We start from the raw sequence: 20109 nt of genomic DNA, 5'->3' as shown, positions 1-20109 counted from the left end.
GCTGCTTCTTAAATGCAGTTCTGTGATATATAACCCAGGGCATGGGAGAAAGGGTAATCAAATGCCTATCTCCTTGACAGAAGAAACTGTTCTTGAAAAGCCCAAATCAATTTTCATTGAGTATATTAACTCATTCAAATAAACAGATAAATCCTCATTGTGCTAGGTTTATCTTTATTTTATTCACAAAAGAAAGGACTTTTAACTACAGCGACTATCAAAAAAAATATTTCCAAACACTTTGGAAATAAACATTTACATGTAATTGAAAATGAGAGGAACCCACCAAACCCTGGTCTTCAGTATCCTAATGGTTCTTAAAGTAGGATCTTTAACAGTCACGCATATTATTCTAGAATAGAATTTTGAATGTTGACCCTAGAAGGAAACTTAAATAACCCATCAATTTCCTTATTTTAAAGATGATAGCAAAGCAGTCAGGAAAGGTTAGAGTGAGTTGTTGACTCTAGCACATATATAAACTTTTAAAAATATATTTAAGTTATCCCCTGATTCAGATAGGATCCCTTGAAATTCTTTTGAATGAATGGGTCTTTCTCTATTAACCTAACCCTTTCAATGAAGAGGCATGGCTAAAAATGAAGCATATAACATACCACACCAGTGCTTGGAGGCAAAGTTTCTGTTCAGATCCGTTCCAATGCAGCGATTGTTCTCATGAGAAGAACGGTTCTTTCTCCACATTCGATTCTAAATGAATGAAACACCCACAGCTCACCAGGATGGCCATGTTTTCCCTTGAAGGAAGTGCATGACTTTTAAAAGCCTAAGAGACTAAATTGGGTTTCTCTCCTTCCTGATCCCTTCCATCGCTACAACTAGGCTGCTCATTGGCCTTCTAGTTGAGTCTTGTTTCCTTTACATTAATTTTATACACAGTGTCATTCTGAACTCCTTCTAAGAAAAGAAGACTAATTTTAGTTACGTCTCAACCTAGATGAAGACTATTGGTCATGAGTTTCCATGATCTCTTCAAATTGAGTTGACCACTCTCATTTAAAAGCGACAGAAGGTGAAGATGTGAAGACACATCTAGTCAGATGGCTCCTCTGAGTCAAGCGATTCAACTGTGGTTTTTAAAGAAAAAGGAAATTCCCCAGTTGGGTTCTTGGAGTAAACTGGGAAGTTTGATCATGTAAACTATTGCACAGCCTTCATTTAAGTTGTGGGGTTGGGACGAGGTGATGCCCTATTCCCCGACTCTCACCAACCTTCTTTCAAGGGGGTCCCTGCCCACTCTCCCCACCCAGAGCTATGGTTTGGTAGCAACAGTAGCCCTGGGGACATCAGCTTCCCAAATTGAATGAACTAATTGGCAGAGTAAGATGCAAAGGACTGTTGGAAAGTAAGAACTACAGGGTGGCTGAATTCCACTGTAATTCAGGGGAAGGCATGAAATCATTGGAATATCAGTATATATGAACACCAAATATGTCTTAGACACTCTGCTGGGTATTTCTCATTCACTAGGTTTGGGATCTTCCCGTCCCCTCCTACAAACCTTTATTCACAGTGTTCCCCTCACCTGAAAGGATAGTTTTACCCATCTCCTTCACCATTTCCCTCTTTTCTACATAAATTACCTCCTAATTGAAATAATTCCTATCTAATCCTATGAGTCTCCAGTCACTCCAATTATTCTCATTCCCTTCAGTGTTTATATGTGCTTTTCAACTTACATAAGCTTAGTTATATTCTATGTTTCCCTCATTAACTTATGAAGGACTGAACTTCATATGTCTTGAGTAATTTTACATGATGTACAAGATGTACTAGAAGAACTTGATGTACTAGAAATGCCATCAATAATGTTTTCCAATATAGATGAGGCTGACCACGATACTAATATTTATGCTCTCATGATTGAGTTAGAGGGTACTAATGTTTAAGTCCCATATCAGTTAGAACGCAATTCTGTCAGGATGCTGCCCTGACTCTAGAAAGTCATGACTTTACAAATCAAAATGCTGTTCAGGCTGCATCAGGTCTGCCTCGATCAAGATGGAAGAGTCAGAAGTTTCAGGGCTTGGGAGTGGTTGCAATTTGAAAAAAAAAAGAGAATGAACAACTAAAGAGACAATGACAAACAAGAACAGGACAGATCTAAGTATGAAGAAAGAAGGGGTCAAAGGACATTATTGGGGCATACAAAAAAATTAAAAGTAGGCTCTAAGCTTTATGCCAGTGTTAAATTTCTTGAACCTTACGAATGCACTTAAAATAGCTACATAAGCAAATATCCTTGTTCTTAGGAAATGTATATTGTAGTAATAAGTGTTCAAAGAGCATGATGTATACAGCCTACATTCAAGTGTTCAGAAAATGGACTGATGGGTAGATAGATAGAAGATAGATAGATAGATAGATAGATAGGAAAAAAGAACGATACAGCAAGTGTGGCAAAATGTTAAAACTGGTGGATCTGAGGTGGGGGATAGAGGTCTGTTGGAGGTCTTGGTATGGGGTTTGTATTATTTTTGTAACTGTCCTGTAAGTTTGAAAGTATTTCAAAACAAAAAGTTTTTTTTGAAATGCTATTCAAATTATTCCTAGTAAGAATGAATGGATCTAGACATTGTGTAACAATGGCAGCTAATATCACAAAAAGAGATGAAACCAGACATTATGTACCTCCTGATGGGAGAACACACTACCACAATGAAGCGATGTTGCCAAAAAATGTCAAATCTGAATCTGATTAAACCTCTAGAATACAAATAGCAATTTTTAGGAAATACAGAAAAGAGAGGAATATGTTAAACTGCAATGTAGCAAGGCAATTAGCAAAACCCAGACTATGGAAAATCTTTTCTTCAATGAATAAATTACAAGGAGGAAAAAAAAGGAGAGCAAGAAATGGAGCAGAGGTTTGGGATTAAAAGAGTTTCAAAAGGCATATTAACCAATCACAATGTATGAGCCTTACTTGGATCCTGAATCAAAGAAGTAAACGTTTCTAAAAATGTTATGACAATTGGAAATTTGAATACTGACTGGGCATTTTATGATATTAAGTAATTATTGTTAATTTTTAGGTATAATTGTATTGTGGTTATTTTTTTAAGAGCTTTTTTCTTTTAGAGATGCCTACAGAAATATTTATTGATGAAATGTTACGGTGTCTGGAATTTGCTTCAAAATAATATGGATAGGGTTGAAGTGGGTGGAGTACCTAAGAGTTCATTATGCAATCATGTCCACTTTTACATATGTTTTAAATCTTCCATAATAAAAATTAAATATATTTTTTCTTAATAAAAGCATTGTGCCAAGGATCTAGAATTCTGTTAATAATTAGCCTGGATATCTTGTATCCCTAATGTGTTTTGTTTTCTTTGCCTTCACCTACTTTTTTCCAGGTGTAGTCATAACCATCCGCATTAATCAGGGGCATGACATAAAAATCCATGTGATTCAGAAGACTGGTATACAGAGTTTCTTTCTCAGAGGGTTGCGTTACCTGCAAAGTAAACCAAGTAGATTTAGTAACATCTCTTTAAGTTCTTCTAAACTTAGTCTGTTTTTTTAAATGTACTTTTTGTTTAAAAAAAAAAAAGTCATTTGGCAGGTATGGATTTGCAGATTTAACTTTCTGGAAGTGTGCTAACTCCTCAAAAGGACTGAATTCAGGGTACTCTGCCACCAAATGATGGTAAATGCCTTAGACATGGTAAATGCATTAGAAAATGGAGACATAAATTCTCTATACTTTCCTTTCCAAAAACAAAAAGAATTCTTTATTAAAGACATAAAATAAGAAAATAAAGCCCACCATATTAAAAAATTAAGCAAACAAAAATCTTTATATCACTGAGCTCCTTTTTTCAATAATCAATATCCACCAGAGCATAAACTAAACTTGTCTTGTTCATCCCCAGATATGATTGGATGATATTTGACAAACTGTCCTTAGAACTTCTCGTGAATCTAAATTCTTGCTAGAATTGAGTGTGGCTCCCATGTATCAGGTTATTTGGCATTAAAATCAGTGGTAGCTTTGCCTAGGTACTAGCCATGAGTTTCCTAATAGGAATTATCTGACATTTGTTCTTCCCCTGCTCTAAGGTTCATAACCAACTTGGGGTTAAATATCTCAACATAATCCAAGGAGCATCCATATTTTGATGACTGAGAAGTTTATCCTAAATGACCAAACTGAGAGGCAGCCGGAACACAAAGACAAAATTCAGTGGCTAAATTATTTCATATAGAACAAAGCTCTGGTTTAAAATCTCCATCTGTGGCAACGTTGCTACATTTTAATCTGTGGATTAGTTTGCAACTGTTTGTTTCCCCAGACTTCAGTCAAAAAAATTTGTAAAGAAAAAGTTTTGATTATTGACAAAAGTAAAAGACATCTTTTGAATCCTACCTTAGTTATAAATAAAACTTGACCGTTTTTTCTTTAAATATTAGACCCATAATTCCCCTAGAACAATCACAAGAGTCATTTGAAATCCTTTGCAGTGGATAACCACTTATGAAGATGAGAAAAAAGAAAAAGTGCAAGTTATTTTAAAATCTACTATAAGTTAATGAAACAGGCAAATTTTATAGAATGAGAGAAGCAATCTTTCAAAAAATTCATCACCTAGTTGAATTTCTGACGCTACAAATTTTAAAATTCGGTTTGGAGTAAATTTTCAGAAATAACACAGTATTTGTTATGGGAAAAATATTAAGAGATGTTATGTCTTTCAAAAGAACAAAGCACTAATCACTTTGATTTTCCTTCAGTTTGCTGAACTTCTAAATAGATGTGGGATGGCGGGAACCTGTCTGCTTCATTCTGTTTCATTCTGCCTTCACCTCTGATTGGATGAGAGTGGCTCAGCACAAAGTTATGCTCTGGGAGGTGATCAGTAATAGCCCCAAGAGGTTTCTTCATCTAATCGTCAGGGCTCCTGACAGGAGTGGGGAAATCTAGCCCTTAAATTGTGTGCCATACCATGGTATACCTTTTACCCTCGTATAAGGCTGCAGCAGCAGTTCCAGAGAAGGAGTGAGATATAATTCACATACCAAAAAATTCACCTTTTTAAAATGTACAATACAGTGGTTTTTAATGCATTCACAGAACTGCGCAACCATCCCCACAATTAATTTTCACCCCCAAAAGAAATCCTTTACCCTTTAGCAGTTATTCCCCATTTTCTCCTTCTCCTCAGCATTTTTGGTCACCACTAATTTACTTTCTGTCTCTATGGATTTGCCCATTCTGGGCATTTCATATAAATGGAATCATACAGTACGTGGCCTTTTGTGTCTGTCTGCATTTACAGACCATAATATTTTTGAGATTCATTCCTATTTTAACATGTATCAGTGCTTCATTCCTTTTTACTTTGACTGAATAATATTCCACTGCAGGGATATACCACATTTTTTTTTAATCTACTCATCAGTTGATGGACATTTGGGTTGTTTCTACTCTTTGGCTATTATGAATACTACTACACTGAATGTTCATGCACAGTTTTTTTCCTATGGACTTAAGTTTTCAGTTTTCTTGGCTATTTATACCTATCAGTGGAATTGTCAGGTCATGTGGTAACTGTATGTTTAAGATTTTGACAAACTGCTAAACTGTTTTCCACAGTAGTTCCACCATCTTGCTTTCCCGTAAGCAATGTATGAGGGTTCTAATTTCTCCACATCCTAAACCAACACTTGTTATTTTACTTTAATTCTTTAAATTAAATTAAAGTTCTAGTAGGAGTGAAGTGATATCTTATCATGCTTTTGATTTACATTTCCCTACTGACTAATGAGGTGAACATCTTTGCATGTGCTTACTGGCCATTTGTATATCATTTTGGAGAAATGTATAATCCTTTGCACATTTTTAATAGACTTATTTGCATTTTTATTATTGAGTTGAAAGAGTTCTTTATATATTTTGCGTACAAAATCTTTGTCAGATATATGATTAGCGAATATTTTCTCCCATTGTGTGGGTCGTTTTTTCACTTTCTCGATAATGTCCTTTTAATCACAAATGGTTTTAAATTTAATGAAGTCCCATTTATCTATTTTTTCTTTTATTGCTCATTCTTTTGGTGTCATATCTAAGAGATCATTGCCTGCCTAAAACAAGGTCACAAAGATTTATTCCAAATTTTCTTCTAAGAGTTTTATTCTTTTAGCCCTAAAGGGTCTCTGATTTATGAATTTTGAGTTAATTTTTGTTAATGGTGTTAGGTAGGGGTCCAACTCCATTCTTTTGCAGGTGTGTATGCAGTTGTCCCAATAGAGATGCCTCTTCTGATCCTGCATAAAGGTGCATGTAGGCTAGAGAGCCTGCCGAGGTGCACAGCTAAAGAAGATGAGGGTCCAAAGGAAGTGGGAATCAGTGAGGAGTAGCAGCATGAAAGCAGACCTCCGGGAAGAGGTGTAGAAAAGGAAGGATCGAGAGAAAACAGGAGACAAGTAGACTTCTCAATGCCTGTAAGAGGAGAACTGGACCCAGATTGAAGGACAACCTAAAGGAAACAGCTAGGAAATGCCCTACCATCCTTGGGACTTTGGACATCTTCCTGGCTGGCTGAGGGTAGGGCTGTGTTCTTCTCTGTGACTGACCCAACCTGTGTGCTAGTCTAGACACCATGGTACTTAAAAGAAGGGTTATATAGATACAAAGAAGCAAAAAGAAATGTGCTGGATTACCTTCTTGAATTATTCTAATATTCTATTCAGATATCTGAAGTTAGATGTTTTCAGATTTGACATTTAGCCTGTTATCTATACTTCAAAATTTCAAATCCTTCTAATCATGTTACTGTGATCTCAAACACTGGATAAGCTTTATAGTCTAACTTAATATTTAATGACTGTGGTTAAACACATAGTTTGTTTTCAAATAACATTTTCAACCCAGTCAGATATGTTCATGAAATTAAGAATTCATTAGAATTAATTCAAGATCTGTATCTCATGGACGATATGAGAAGGAACCAAACAGAGCTGAAGACCGCAGTTACAGAAATTGAAAATTCCATGGAGGGATTCATTAGCAGATTGGAGCTGGCAGAAGCCTATGGGGCTCCTTGGTGGCATTTACAAAACAGGGAGAAATGAGGGTAGAGGGAGAGCAAATGAAAACGAAAACAAAAGACTTCCTACTCAAAATAAACCTGAAAACCAAGCATCCAAATCGCAATAGACATCAAATATTAAGAAAGATACCTAACAAAATCAACACTAAGAACAAGAATTCAACTCAACTGTAATTAATCTTATCAAGCAATCTGACATCGACTTTAAAATAAATATTCTGAGGTTTGGGGGGACAGAAAAGTTTTGGCAATGGACAGTAGTGGTGGTAGCATTGTGATCATAATTAATACCAGTGAATTGTATTCTTGAAAGTAGTTAAAATGGGAAATTTTATGTTGTATATATGATAACACAATAAAATTTTAAAAAACTAAGTATTCAGAGTATTCTCAAAGAGAGATTTGAAGGAAATATACCCATAAAAAGTGAAATATAAATTATAACAAAACAAACTGTACAGTGTTGGGAAATATGAAAAAGAACCATTTGTAAAAGTTAAAAAAGATTTATATAGTCATTGAAATAATAAAAACCTCGATTGACTGTGTAATATAAACTAGACACAAGGACAATTGGTGAATTTGAAGATAGTGTTGAGAAATTCACCCAGAAAGGAGCACACAGAAGCAAAGGTTATCATTTTTAAAAATATGAAAGAACAGTTACAGAACATAGACAATAGATCAAGGAACTCCAGTGGAAGCCCATAAAAGGGACTAGCAGAGACACAATAGTTGAAGACAGAATAAAATGATTTTCAAACTTGAACAACTATGTAAATCCTCAGATCATCCTATGTGCTGAGCAAGACAAGCAAAATTAAATCCACAGTAATGAATCTAATGACCATCAAGGATAATCAAAAGTCATCAAGTACAAAGGAGAGCTAACCTACAAGCAACCAACAACTAACACATCGGTAGATTCATACCAGACGGCAATAGATGCCAAAAGACAATGTAGGACCTGTCAAATGCAAACATTGCATTCAGCTAAACCAGCATTTGAAAAGGAGGACAGGATAGAGTGATAATTAGATCTAAAGAGCATAACAGAATTTACCACCAAAAGATCTTCACTAAAAGAACTTTTAAAAGATTGCTTCACGTTGTGAAGACACACAGCATCAAGATGGAGGAGTGAGACGCTTTAGAGCTCTGTTCCTCACGGAAGCTATGAACAACAATCGAGAATTGGGCACGAGCATGTTTAGCTCCAGTAAACATTAAAAGCGAAGTAACAATGTGAGCATGGAATCAAGATAAAGGCTACTTAAAAGTGGTAGGATCTTGTGGTGTCCTGGCTGGGCCCGAGCCCACCCATGCTCCCATCCCAGTTCCAGAGGGAGCAGAGTCACCCTTGTGCACAGACGGGAAGCATGCCTACCTGGCCCAATCTGTCTGGTGATGGCCTGAGGGACTTCCTATCCCAGAACTGGAGAAGGTGGCACACAGAACTCGCCTACAAAATGCTGTGGGATTGCAATCATCAAGTAGCTGCCTAGGGCAAGGAATTGCTGGCTATAGGATATACAGTGCAGAGCCTAGAGGAAACTGTTTTCTCGGGAAGAGGGAACATTCTTATCCATGCAAATGGGGGACTCCCAGGGCCACACGTAGTATATGCCCAAGAAAAAATGCCTCTGCAGGTGGCCCCTAAGGTTTGGCCTGGAGCCCTTCTCTAAACTATTTGTATGTATAAGCCCTGAAGGACAGCACTCTGCACATGTCAATCAGCAAAGATTGGGAAAGGGATTTTCTTATTTTCCTGCTCCTCCTCCTCCTACTCCTCTTTCTTCTTCTTTTGTTAGCTCCTGGTTTTCAAGGAAAGCACTGTCATAACAATAACTAGATACCAGCTTAAGAAACAAATGCCTCAGAGTCTAAATTCTAGCGATAACACACTAAAATATAAAAATGTCCAGGTTCCAACAAAAGAGTACAAAACATACAAAGAAATAGGAAGCAATGGTCCTGGCAAAAGAGAAGATTAAAGCCTTAGAAACCGTCAATGAGAAGTATCAGATCTGGGACATTACAGACAAAAGACTTAAAAAAATGTATTTTCTGCATGATATTTCTGTAAACCTACAACTTCTCTAATTTAAAAAATGCTAATTTGTGATACATTGGAAAGGAAGGAGCAGCAGTTCAATATTAGGAGTATGATGATAAATAATAGCAGGATGTACAAGATAACTCAGAATAAGAGGGGCTTATTCTTTGGGGATACTTGTGGTTTGAACTCCTGAAGGGCGGGTCAAGGGCAAAACCTGAGGGTCCAGGTGAGTGGGTGTTTCATCATGAGACCCTGACTATTTAGGGAAGGAAGGGCCAATAAATTGGAAGGAAGTGGATATACCTAGGAACTAGACCTCCACTTGAGGGGAAAGGGGAAAGGGGGGGGGGGGGAGAGGGGGAGGGAGAGGGGAAGGGGGAGGGGATGGGGTAGAGGAAAGAAGGAAGGAAGGAAGAAAAATTGTGCATGTATGAGGAATGAAAGAAGAGGAAGGAGAGGAAATTAAGAAGTTAGGTTATTGGTGGCTCCGCTCCTCCCTTGTTGTGATCTATGGGCTGTTCACAGCCCTAGTCTGGATCTAGGAGCAGAGAGAACACTGATTCTGAGCTCCAGAGGACGGCCATGGGAGAGATTCGCTAATGCAGAGGTGAGGTGAGGTTTGCAGAGCAGTGATCATGGAGCTGAGAAGATGGGTTGTTAAGTGGATCTCACCTGTGGATTTGAATTCACTGAGAATGATGGCAAGTGTTGGAGCGAAATAAAGAACCATGAGCCAGATACCAGGGAATTAAATTAAATACCACTAAATGACAGCAGTAAGAAAAGGTAGTGTGATGCAACCAGATTATATGAGTTTTGGGGAAGAGGGAGAGCATTGGCAATTTTAGGACAGAACAGTGATCCCCTTTTCCTGGCCCCTTGGCACACAGGCATGAGAAAGAAAGAGGAGCCCTTCTCCTTGATGAAAGCTACTGTGAAGCAGTCTCCTTAACGTGTCAGTGAAGGTAAGGAGCAGAGAGTTCTGTGAAGGTCCTAAGATTGTAGAGCACCAGCTTCAAGCACAATTCTCTGGGTCAGAGGTTCAGAGGCAGGTTAGTGGTGAGAAAAGCCAGTTGGAGGAGAAAGTGCTAAGTGAGGTATGATGGACAATGTATGTCCATTGAGCTCCTCCGATGTGCCTGAGCTGGGTGGTAGCCTGGGTGACGTGCACAAGTCAGGTGGCGTCTGCCTTTGCCGAGATAAAAGGTATCTAAATGTGCCTTGGACAGAGGGGAAATGAGTGTGAGGCAAAGAGAGAACTGACTGGCCTCGAGCTTCCCTAATTGACTGTAGGTTCCCTAGCTGAGACTGGATCTTAAGATTTTCGAAACCCTTATGGGGTTATAGAATGGAGGAGAGACTTAATGTCTAAGACATTGATTCACTTTTGGATGCTTTCATTTTAAAATATAAACATCTACCCCCACAGATTTGTTGGGTATTTTAAAAAGTTAATATTTTGTCTTATTTTTTCCACCTACAGTGGTTTGAACCATTATGAAAGTCAGCTGATCTGGATGAGCTTTAAGCAGGCAAGGATGGAGCTCCTTAAATGCTCATCAGAAAGAGCCCATTGATTAAGTAAACTTGGGCTATAAAAAACAGATCCACTCTGCAGTGCAGAATACTAGACTGCAAGGTCCTTGAGCTGATTCTTGTTCACCATTGTATCTCCAGACTCTGGAAACTCAGAGGCAGTATAGAAAGATTTGTGGAATAAATCATTTAATCTTACAGAGTCAGCAAATGGGTTGGGTGGAGGGTGGATGTGTTATAGCCAGGAAGAGGTGGCAGGTTGAAAAGGACAGCAATTAGAGACAACTTCATCAATATGAATTAGAGTCGATATGAATTGGAATCTCTCTAGCCCTTTTCAGGTTCACGGATGGAATGAAAACGAAATGCCCTTTCTCTCTTGCTTTACACCTTTGTCTTCCTGCTAACTACTGCTCCCAATCATTATCTGAAATGAATAAAACCCTCCACCTTGGGGAAGGTTTCAGATCATCAAAATGACTGGGATGTACCAAGGCTCTGCTTAGTGGGAACGTCCTCATTTGGTCTCGGGAGTACCAGTATCAACTGGGAACTGTGCAGCAAGCTCAGGGGTACTGCAGCTTCCACCGCTGGAGACGGGAGGAAGGTAAGGCAGTGCAAGTGGGCAGGGATGCTGCATCTGTCAAGACCCAGCAGAAACAGAAATATTGTCACCTTTGAAGTACCTCATTTGTTAAGACAGGTCTATCTAAGTGGCAATATCTCAATTTCCAAATTCATCTATTTTGTGTTATTGTGTAGCTGTGAATACAAAGGCAATAATAGCTGTTACTGGAAGGCCACATGTTTTGAGTTATTTTTCCTGTAGCAACGGTTCTTTGTATAAATCAGTACATGAGAAATATATGCCCATATTATAGGATTTGAATCATAATTTTTACTGTTTTCATTTATTATAGGGATTTATAGTCATTGTATATTTTACTTTTATGGCATATTATTTGTCTTAAAAATGGATTTTCTTTTTTATGTCAAACCTTTCTTCAGGGACAAAATCCCCTATTACAATGTGGGAAAATATGTTCTACTCTCTGATGTGCTTTATGTTTAATTTCCAGAGGTAGATGGTGACAAAAGAAGTCCGGATGATTCAAACAAAAAGAAAAAGGAATTAATTAGGCTCCCACTTAGATACTTCCTTCACTTCTTTTTTCTACTTGGTAAACATATTATGACCAGCATATGTTCAGCCCCAGGCAGAAATGTAGGAAGGAAAAGGTCAACAATCTTTATGGAGATTTAAATGCTTGCAGTTATGGTTACATGTGTAACAGTCACTTGGGGAGCTTGTGAAAATTGCAGATTCCCAAGCCTGACCTTCAGGGATTTTGAGTCAAGAATTCTAGGATGTGACCTGGGAAAATGCATTTTAGTTGATTTGACTACAAGTGGCCTTGGCCGCATATTGGGAGACAGTATCTTAAAGGAATGTGAATACTCACGTGGCCTACGAACCACAAGCAGAAAGCAGGAGAAATCCATTCCCTTGCATGGATCCCACAGTCAATCCACATGGCATTTTTGGCTCTTTGTTCTTTTCTAGAAATCTGCTCAAAGAAAACAAAAAAGCTGGCAAAAGCAATAACAATAAGCCTTAGGATAATACCTTCTGTTTAATCCTTTCTACAAATCTATGCAATATGCATTGTCTTCTCCATTCTCAAGGGAAATTTAAAAGCTGGTGAGCTTGTGGGATACTAGCTAAGGTCACACTGAGCCAGGGCTGAGGTCTGAAATCAGAACTCTTAGTTTCAGGTTCTTTTTAGCCCCCCACAATTAACTAGTGTGCTGGTTTGGATGTATTATGTCCCTCCAAATGCCATGTTCTTTGATGCAATCTTTTGGGGGCAGACGTATTTAGTGTTGATTAGATTGTAGTTCTTTGATTGAGCGTTTCCATGGAGATGTGACCTACCCAACTGTAGGTAATAACTCTGATTGGACAATTTCCATGGAGGTGTGGCCCTGCCCATTCAGGGTGGGCCTTGATTAGTTTCCTAGAGCACTATATAAGCTCAGACAGAAGGAGCAAGTTTGCTACAGCCAAGAGGGACACTTTGAAGAAAGCATTGGAGCTAATTTTAGAGTAGCTGCAGCTGACAGACACATTTTGAAGATGGCCGTTGGAAGCTGACACTGACATTTTGGAGACTGCCATTTTGAAACACAACCTGAGAGCAAGCAGATGCCCGCCACATGCCTTCCCAGCTAACAGAGGTTTTCCGGACACCATTGGCTATTTGCCAGTGAAGGTACCCAATTGTTGATGACTTACCTTGGACACTTTATGGCCTTAAGACTGTAACTTTGTAACCAAATAAACCCCCTTTATAAAAGCCAATCCATAAGGCAGCATAAGCAAACCAGAATACCTCGCCATACCAAAGCTGAATGTGGACATGGAGAAGTAGAGACCAGAAAACTGATACTACACTTGTATTTTCACACTTCGGGAGAGGTAAATGGGTGTTTGCTGGGTGGGTGGCCTTTTGTGGGGGGCATGGAGGCACAGCAGGACAAGAGAAAGGCTTGGAAAATGGAAGCCAGTGATACCAAAGATCTACTTGGATTCCCTCACCATTTTCCTCAGGGTGCATACTTTTTATGTGTAGACAATTTCCCTATTTCACACACAAAAACACACACATCCAACTTTGCACAAATGCATTATCAACAGATCCAAGGACAAAACAAGTGGCCTTGTTCTGGTTCATAGCATGAAGCTGCCACCTCTCTGGAATACGAATTCTCCACCTTTCCTCAGTGATAACCTTTGATGTCTTTAGAATAATTCCCCAAAACAACCTCTAAACAAAGTTAATCATAATTCATTTGCTCTTAAAATAGTTACAAAACAATCTTAGGCAATGGGGGTGAATGGAGAAGAATGTTGTAAAACAAACAAATGTGTGGAGTTGCAATTCCAAAACAAGAAAAAGAAAGTTAGATATTTAGATTCCCATCTATACCTCTCTGGAAAGTTTTTTCCTAACCTGGAGCTAGCAATATCCAAGAAGGCAAGTGGGAAAGCCAAATGGCATTTGCCACTAAGGGTCAAATTGACTGCCAAAGAGGAGCAACTACCTGGCTGGTTAATCTACTCAATTTCAAATCAAATCCAGAGTAGTCTGGGTTTAGTTGACTTACTTGACCTCTGTCTAACTGTGCTGAGCAAACCCTCTTGGCACAGGCACTGACAATGGACAGACGGAAGAAGCCCAGATAGCTAATATATGGACAACCATGGTCAAACAAGAATTGGGCTAAAGCATTGAGGAAGCAGGGTTCACCACCATGTACTAGTAGGTCTCAGAAACACATGTTCTAATGACTGCATGCAATATGGCTGAAAGCAGATGTCAAGGGTGGGTACACCATGATCTGATGGACCAACTCAGCTGCTAAGGAGACCCAAAGCTTCATATGCCTGCTTTGAGTTTCCACTGCAAGTTCTTGTCAGAGACAAGTCCTCACTCAAATTTTGTCTTTGGATGACAGAAGAGGCTCACCTACCACAATCCAGATAATACTGGGAAACTATGTATAAATCGTGTTACTATATCAAATACATTTTTATAGTGATGAAAATATTCCCCAGAGCTTCTTTTTAATTTTCTTTTCAGGGAAGAGAATGGTAAGTAACAGAACTGCAGAAGTAGAAACTGTAAGGGCAAAAATTGGAATGGCTTCCTGCCTCCTCCAAACTCTTCCAGTGGCTATATTCACTGATCTTTACTGGGGCCAATTTATCCAAGAGAAGAGACATTTAATCCAAGGTATGTCAAGCTGTGATTTTGCAGCTGAAAAGATAACCCAGTTGATGGGGGTTGGAGCAGAATTCATCGTAGGAGTCATAGAGCCAAAGTCCCCAGCATTGTCTTGATTCCTTCTTCAGATTCCTGCCTTTTCTTTGGTTCTGAAAGTCACACCAGTGTTTGTCCAATAGCAGAGTCCTCTTTGTTTTGTGTGTGTGTGTGTGTGTGTGTGTGTGTGTGTGTGTGAGCACGCCTGCTTAAGTAATCTAGTCTGAGGTGGTAGTGGTGTAAATACACACAGAAACTTGGAAAATAATCCAGACCAGTTCCCTCATTTTATAACTGTGGCTCCTGAAGCCCAGGAAAGTTGAGTGGCTTGTCTGTTATCACTTAAACAGGGCAGAGTTGATTCTAGAACTGGGGTGTCCACTCTTATACCAATGCCGCATTATAAAAGGAAAAAGTTGGATATTAAAGTTAAGGAACACTTGTAATAAAAATATTTCCGGAACCCCAAAAAATCCAAATTATAGCAAGCAACCCTGGAGAATTACCTCCCCCAACTAAGTTGAAAGGTCAATGACCTCCCCACAACATACCTTTAGAACATAAAGTGGATGCTTCTCATATGAGGATCCGATGTGGATTTTTTCAACCATTTCGGGATGCCCCTCAGTTATAACTTCTATCCAAGAATAGATCTGTCAAAACGGAAACCAGCAGCTGGTCACAGAGCAAGTCTGAAGCATTTCACTGGCCAAAGGAAGCAAGCAATTTCTTCAAGAGAAGGAGGTTCCTCTAAAACCTTTGTATGTGAAAGCAATGAGGAACCAAGACACTTGGGGCAGGGCTGTTCTGTTGCTCTTTAGGAAAATCAATAAAGTTAACATTTTGACAAGGGTAAAAGTTTAGAGAAAAACTGCAAAAATACTAAGAAACTTTCGACACAGTAGGAAAAGTGCATCTTAAAGTATGCTTCCTGAAAGTTATTTCTAAAGGCTTGTCATACTGAACCCCTGCCTCTGTGTGGGATAAACTCTTTGCCATACATTAAAGGTTTATCTTTTATAAGGAACATTAAGTACACACACACACACACACACACAACACACACGCACACACACACACATATTCCTGTGTAATAAAGAATTTGGTTTGTCTTTGCTCCTGGTTCCTGGGAAGTAGCCTATAAATCCTCGGAATTTCTTAATTGATAGGAGGGTCTTTGTTATTCCAATGGGCCCCTGGTCTGCAGGAGTTAGTTTATGCCAACGAAGACTGAAGACTCATGGTGGGACCTTATAAAGATAGTGCTAGCTAGATGACTAGATAGATGGTGCTAACTAGATGACTATTTAGGGTGGGGCTGACCATGCCAGAAAGACCAGTTATGTGATTAGAGGTTAGGGACTGAGCCATGGTGAATCAGCCTGATCTCCAGGGAGGGAGAAGGGCTGGAGATTGAGTTCAGTCATGTGGCCAATGATACAATCGATCATGCCTATGTAATGAACCCCCAATAAAAACACTGGAACCAAAGCTTGGTTGAGCTACCCTGGTTGGTAATACACATCGATGTACTGGGAGGATGATGTATCCTGATTCCACGGGGAGAAGACTTGGAGATTCTCATTGGGGGGTCCTCCCAGACCTCTCCCTATGTGCCTTTTCTTTTGACTAGTTCTGATTTGTAGACTTTTTGTTATAGTATTTAAGTAAAATGAAACGGTCACCTGCATTGGGCATTGCTAGGAGGGACCACTTTACAGAAGGGAATTTCCAGAAGACAAAATCAATTGACCTGCAAGCACTTTCTTAGAAAATGGGACACATCTTAGAAGGTTAAGCAGATAAGCAATACCTGGTGATAAACCAGTTACAGTCCAGTAGAGACAGTTTATCAGATTGGACAAGCATACTACACTAATCAATGAATATCTGCTGCCCAATTTGTGAGACCCCTCCCCAACAATGTAAAATGGAAATGTCAACCAATCAGAACATTTCCTCACTTGCTTCCAAAAAGTGTTAGCCTTATATAAGGTCCACCATTCCACCCTTTCCACAGAATGGGATACTGCCTGATTCATGAGTCATTCCGTAAGGCTGTGAGATCCTAAATTGCATGAAAAGTTTTTCTTTTAACATAATAAAACTGTAATCATAAGTATTCCGTGAGTCACTCTAATGAATTATCAAACCTGAGAGGATAGTTTGGTCAGTTGGTCAGAAGTTAGGGCGCCCTGGGAACCCCCAAACTTCAGCTGGTAACTGCAATGAAGTCAGTCTTGGGGGAACTGTGCTCTTAACCGGTGAAGTTTGGCCAGACTCCGGGTAGTTAGTGTCAAAATCCTTGCAACATTCACTTTTCAAGACTGGGCCCTGGGGCACTGTCTGTGCACAGGATCAATGGAAAAACCATATTTTCCACTAGACACCTGTGCAAGCACAGTGGGGTCTATGGAATGACAAGAGTAAAGGAAAGGACAATCTGGAGCAAAGGAAATTTCCCCTGTACCCAAGAAGTAGCTTCATTCAGGATCTCACTCTTGGGTGCAGGACCAGTGGTTCTTTCAAAATTATAATGAATGTGTGGCCATGTGATTATGAAAACCTTGTAGATCACACTCCATTTATCCAGTGTATGGACAGATGAGTAGAAAAATGGGAACAAAAAGTAAATGAATAATAGGGAGGGATAGGAGAGATGAGATGTTTAATTTTTAATCTTATTTTATTTTTTTTTTCAATAATGAAAATGTTCAAAAATTAATTATGGTGATGAATGGTACTGTGAACAATTGATTGTACACTTTGGGTGATTTATGGTATGTGAATATATCTCAATAAAAACCAAATTAAACAAATAAAATAAACAATATCTGCAAAGTTGCACACACAAAAACAATTATAGTGGAAAGAAGACAGCAAAAATAAGATCTGGGGCTGACCTGAGGCTTACGAATTCAAAACAGGCATGTAAGTCTCCTTTGATCTGGGCTTGCTGGAACTTTCCAGGGGTCCACACTTAACCTCAAATACCTTCTGAAATGGGAACGACCAACTATTGGCCTTACCTCTGAGAACTTTTCTAGAGGTAGCTTCAAATAGCAGTTCCAGCCAGTGGGAACCATATCACCATTTACCCCGGAGCCTTCGGAGTAACATGACTAGGATGAGTGATATGTGTAAGTGGTTGTCCCCAGACTGGGAATTAAGGGGCTCCTGGTGGCCCATCTGTAGCCCAAAACCTACCCTTTCAGTGTCGGTGGTGTCTGAAATTTAACCACCAGGCATTTCCTCATCGGGACTCCATTTCCTGCGTCACTCTACTAGGGCATGAATATGTCTGAGAGAACTACCTCATTAAATTAATGTTACATCACTGATGGTTCAGATTTCCTCTGACAGGGGAGGCTGTGCTGTAGTATGAAGGCAACTTTCAGACAAACTTTACTCATGTCACAATCTAACTGGGAGTAGTGAAGGTAGCATCCTTTGAAGGACTCTCTTTTTTCTGTACTTATTGTAAGAAGTACTTTATAGTGATTTGTTTCTTTCTTTCTGAGGTGGGTTACTTAAACTCCCTGGTGTGACACAATGACAATAGCCCCTCCTGCCCACCAGATCTTGAGATCAGTGCTGATGGAGAGCTCCTTGAGAGATGGCCTCAGAAGCAGTGCAGTCCTGAAGAAGAGGGAAGGACTTCACTGAAATTCCTGAGTGGAGATTGCCAGGGCTCCTATGAACTTCTTAGAAAGGATTGGGGGATGGTTGGGCAGGGTGGAGACCTCTCAAAATCTTGTCTGGAATGTCACATACTTTCCTTTTCCTCCCATGTCTTTCCAACCCTATCCTGGAGATAGGGTAGGAAAACATAACTTTTTAAAAATAATTTTAAAGTATTTTAAAATACTTCTGTTTAAGGCATCCAGCCCCCCCCACACACATACAAACACATACACACACACTTAACACAGAAGTGAAACCTAGCCTCTCAATTTTGCTCACACAGTGTGGGTGAAAGATGTTGGAGTGGTCTAGGTGGAGTAGACAGTGGCAGTGTAGGAGAGATCAAGGAGGGGAAAGCAATTTTTAGAAACCCACATCAATCAGCCAGGCACATCCATTCAAGAAGCAGACAGATTCTCGTTCAACTAACTAGAAAAGAACAGATGCCCCTGAAGATTAAATAGAAAATTTATTTTTATCGCATAAGTCTTAGATGTCTTAAAAACATGGCTACAGCTGCAAACAGTTTCTGGGCACCCTGTCAAAGATTATAAAAACACACATATAAGGCAATAAAACAGCATTCTCCTATAAAGGAACAAAGACATCAAGAGGTTTCTATCACTTGGGGTATATTAGAGGTATACTTGGGGTATGCAAGAGAAAGTCCTCCAGAGAGTTACCCTTTTCAACTAACACATATCAGAGAAATGACTTTATGATAGTTCAAATTATGTACCCCAATTTAGACATAATCTTAATTCACATTACTATAGGTGTAAACTCATTGTAGATAAGATCTTTTGAAGATGTTATTTTAAATTAAGGTGTGGCCCAACTGAATAAGGGTGGGTCTTAGTCTGGGTTTCTGGAATCTTTTATAAGCAGAAGAAATTCAGACATAGTGAGAGAAATTCTCAGGGAGAAGCTGGAAGTCCGGGGACACCTGAAAGAGAAAGGAGAGGGCTTTGCCATGTGACGGGAAAGCCATAGAATTCTAAGGATAGCTGGTGAGCCAGCACCAGTATGTTTCAGACTTTGGGGAGAAAGCCTCACCTTGCTGATGTCTTAATTTTAAACTTCTAGCCTCAAAACTGTGAGCCAGTGAATTCCCACTGTTTAAATCAAGCAGTTGCGTAGTATTTGTCACAGCATCTCAGAACAGGCATTTGCCAAATTACGTGGAAGCTTACTAAGGCCAGCTGAGCACCTTGCTCAGGTTCCCTCTAGAAAAGCTATAACCAGTAAGTATTGATAGAAATAAAATCCAATTTTTCAAAGATTAAAAGGCAGACATTTTTATTATTGTTATTATTATTTCAAGTAGACTCCTCTAAAGGGGAAAAATGCATTTACTCATAGTAGGTTAAACATCAGTGATTAAATTCCTTCAATTCTGTGAGGTAATCTGACAATTACTCAGTCAGAGTAAAACCAGGGCAATGGTGCAAAGAGACATAATTAATTGTATTGTTAATTTTTTTGTAGCACTTTCAGTAAGAAGACCCCATTCTTTATTGCTTATTGTGCCTACTCCCAGCAGCTAAAGATACTTTTAGCTGTAGAAAAACAGCCTCCTTAGAGGCAGTTTACCAAATATGATGCAGTCTTTCCCGGAAAGATATCTGCAAAAATAAAAAATGAGTTACCACTGTATAAAAAATGTAATTGTGATTTTCTTTTTACTTTCATTCACCAATTATCATTCCTGAAAATAATTTCCTATGGTTGAAATGACAGTGCTGGTTAAATGAAAATGGAAGATTTGGATAGAAGTGTGGCGACTTACTTCATTTAGTGAGTGATACTGCTCATAGTAGGACGAGGAAGCCCGGGGGCTGATCAGGTCATTGGCCGTCTGCTGCTGAATAAGATCTTCAACATCACTCAGCAGGACTCTAGGCGATGAAAACAGGGGATGAGCTGATGG

The 20109-nt window shown here is 39.2% G+C and overlaps 1 protein-coding gene across 1 annotated transcript in view; it reads right to left on the bottom strand.

Annotated features, from left to right (window-relative positions):
* The window catches only part of CPB2 (carboxypeptidase B2), a 64831-nt gene that overhangs the window by 11515 nt on the left and 33207 nt on the right, over positions 1-20109 (bottom strand). Inside the window, exons 4-8 of the mRNA XM_037799782.1 lie at positions 19969-20077; positions 15047-15148; positions 12135-12239; positions 3371-3481; positions 618-711 (exon numbers count right to left, since the gene is read on the bottom strand). Of these exons, the coding sequence (XP_037655710.1) occupies positions 618-711; positions 3371-3481; positions 12135-12239; positions 15047-15148; positions 19969-20077 (521 nt within the window). The remainder of the gene's footprint in view (positions 1-617; positions 712-3370; positions 3482-12134; positions 12240-15046; positions 15149-19968; positions 20078-20109) is intronic.

Source organism: Choloepus didactylus, chromosome 12, assembly GCF_015220235.1.
Source record: "Choloepus didactylus isolate mChoDid1 chromosome 12, mChoDid1.pri, whole genome shotgun sequence".
Classification (NCBI taxonomy): domain Eukaryota; kingdom Metazoa; phylum Chordata; class Mammalia; order Pilosa; family Megalonychidae; genus Choloepus; species Choloepus didactylus.
The sequence above is the reverse complement of the archived record's forward strand: the minus strand, read 5'-3'. Positions and strand labels throughout refer to the sequence as shown.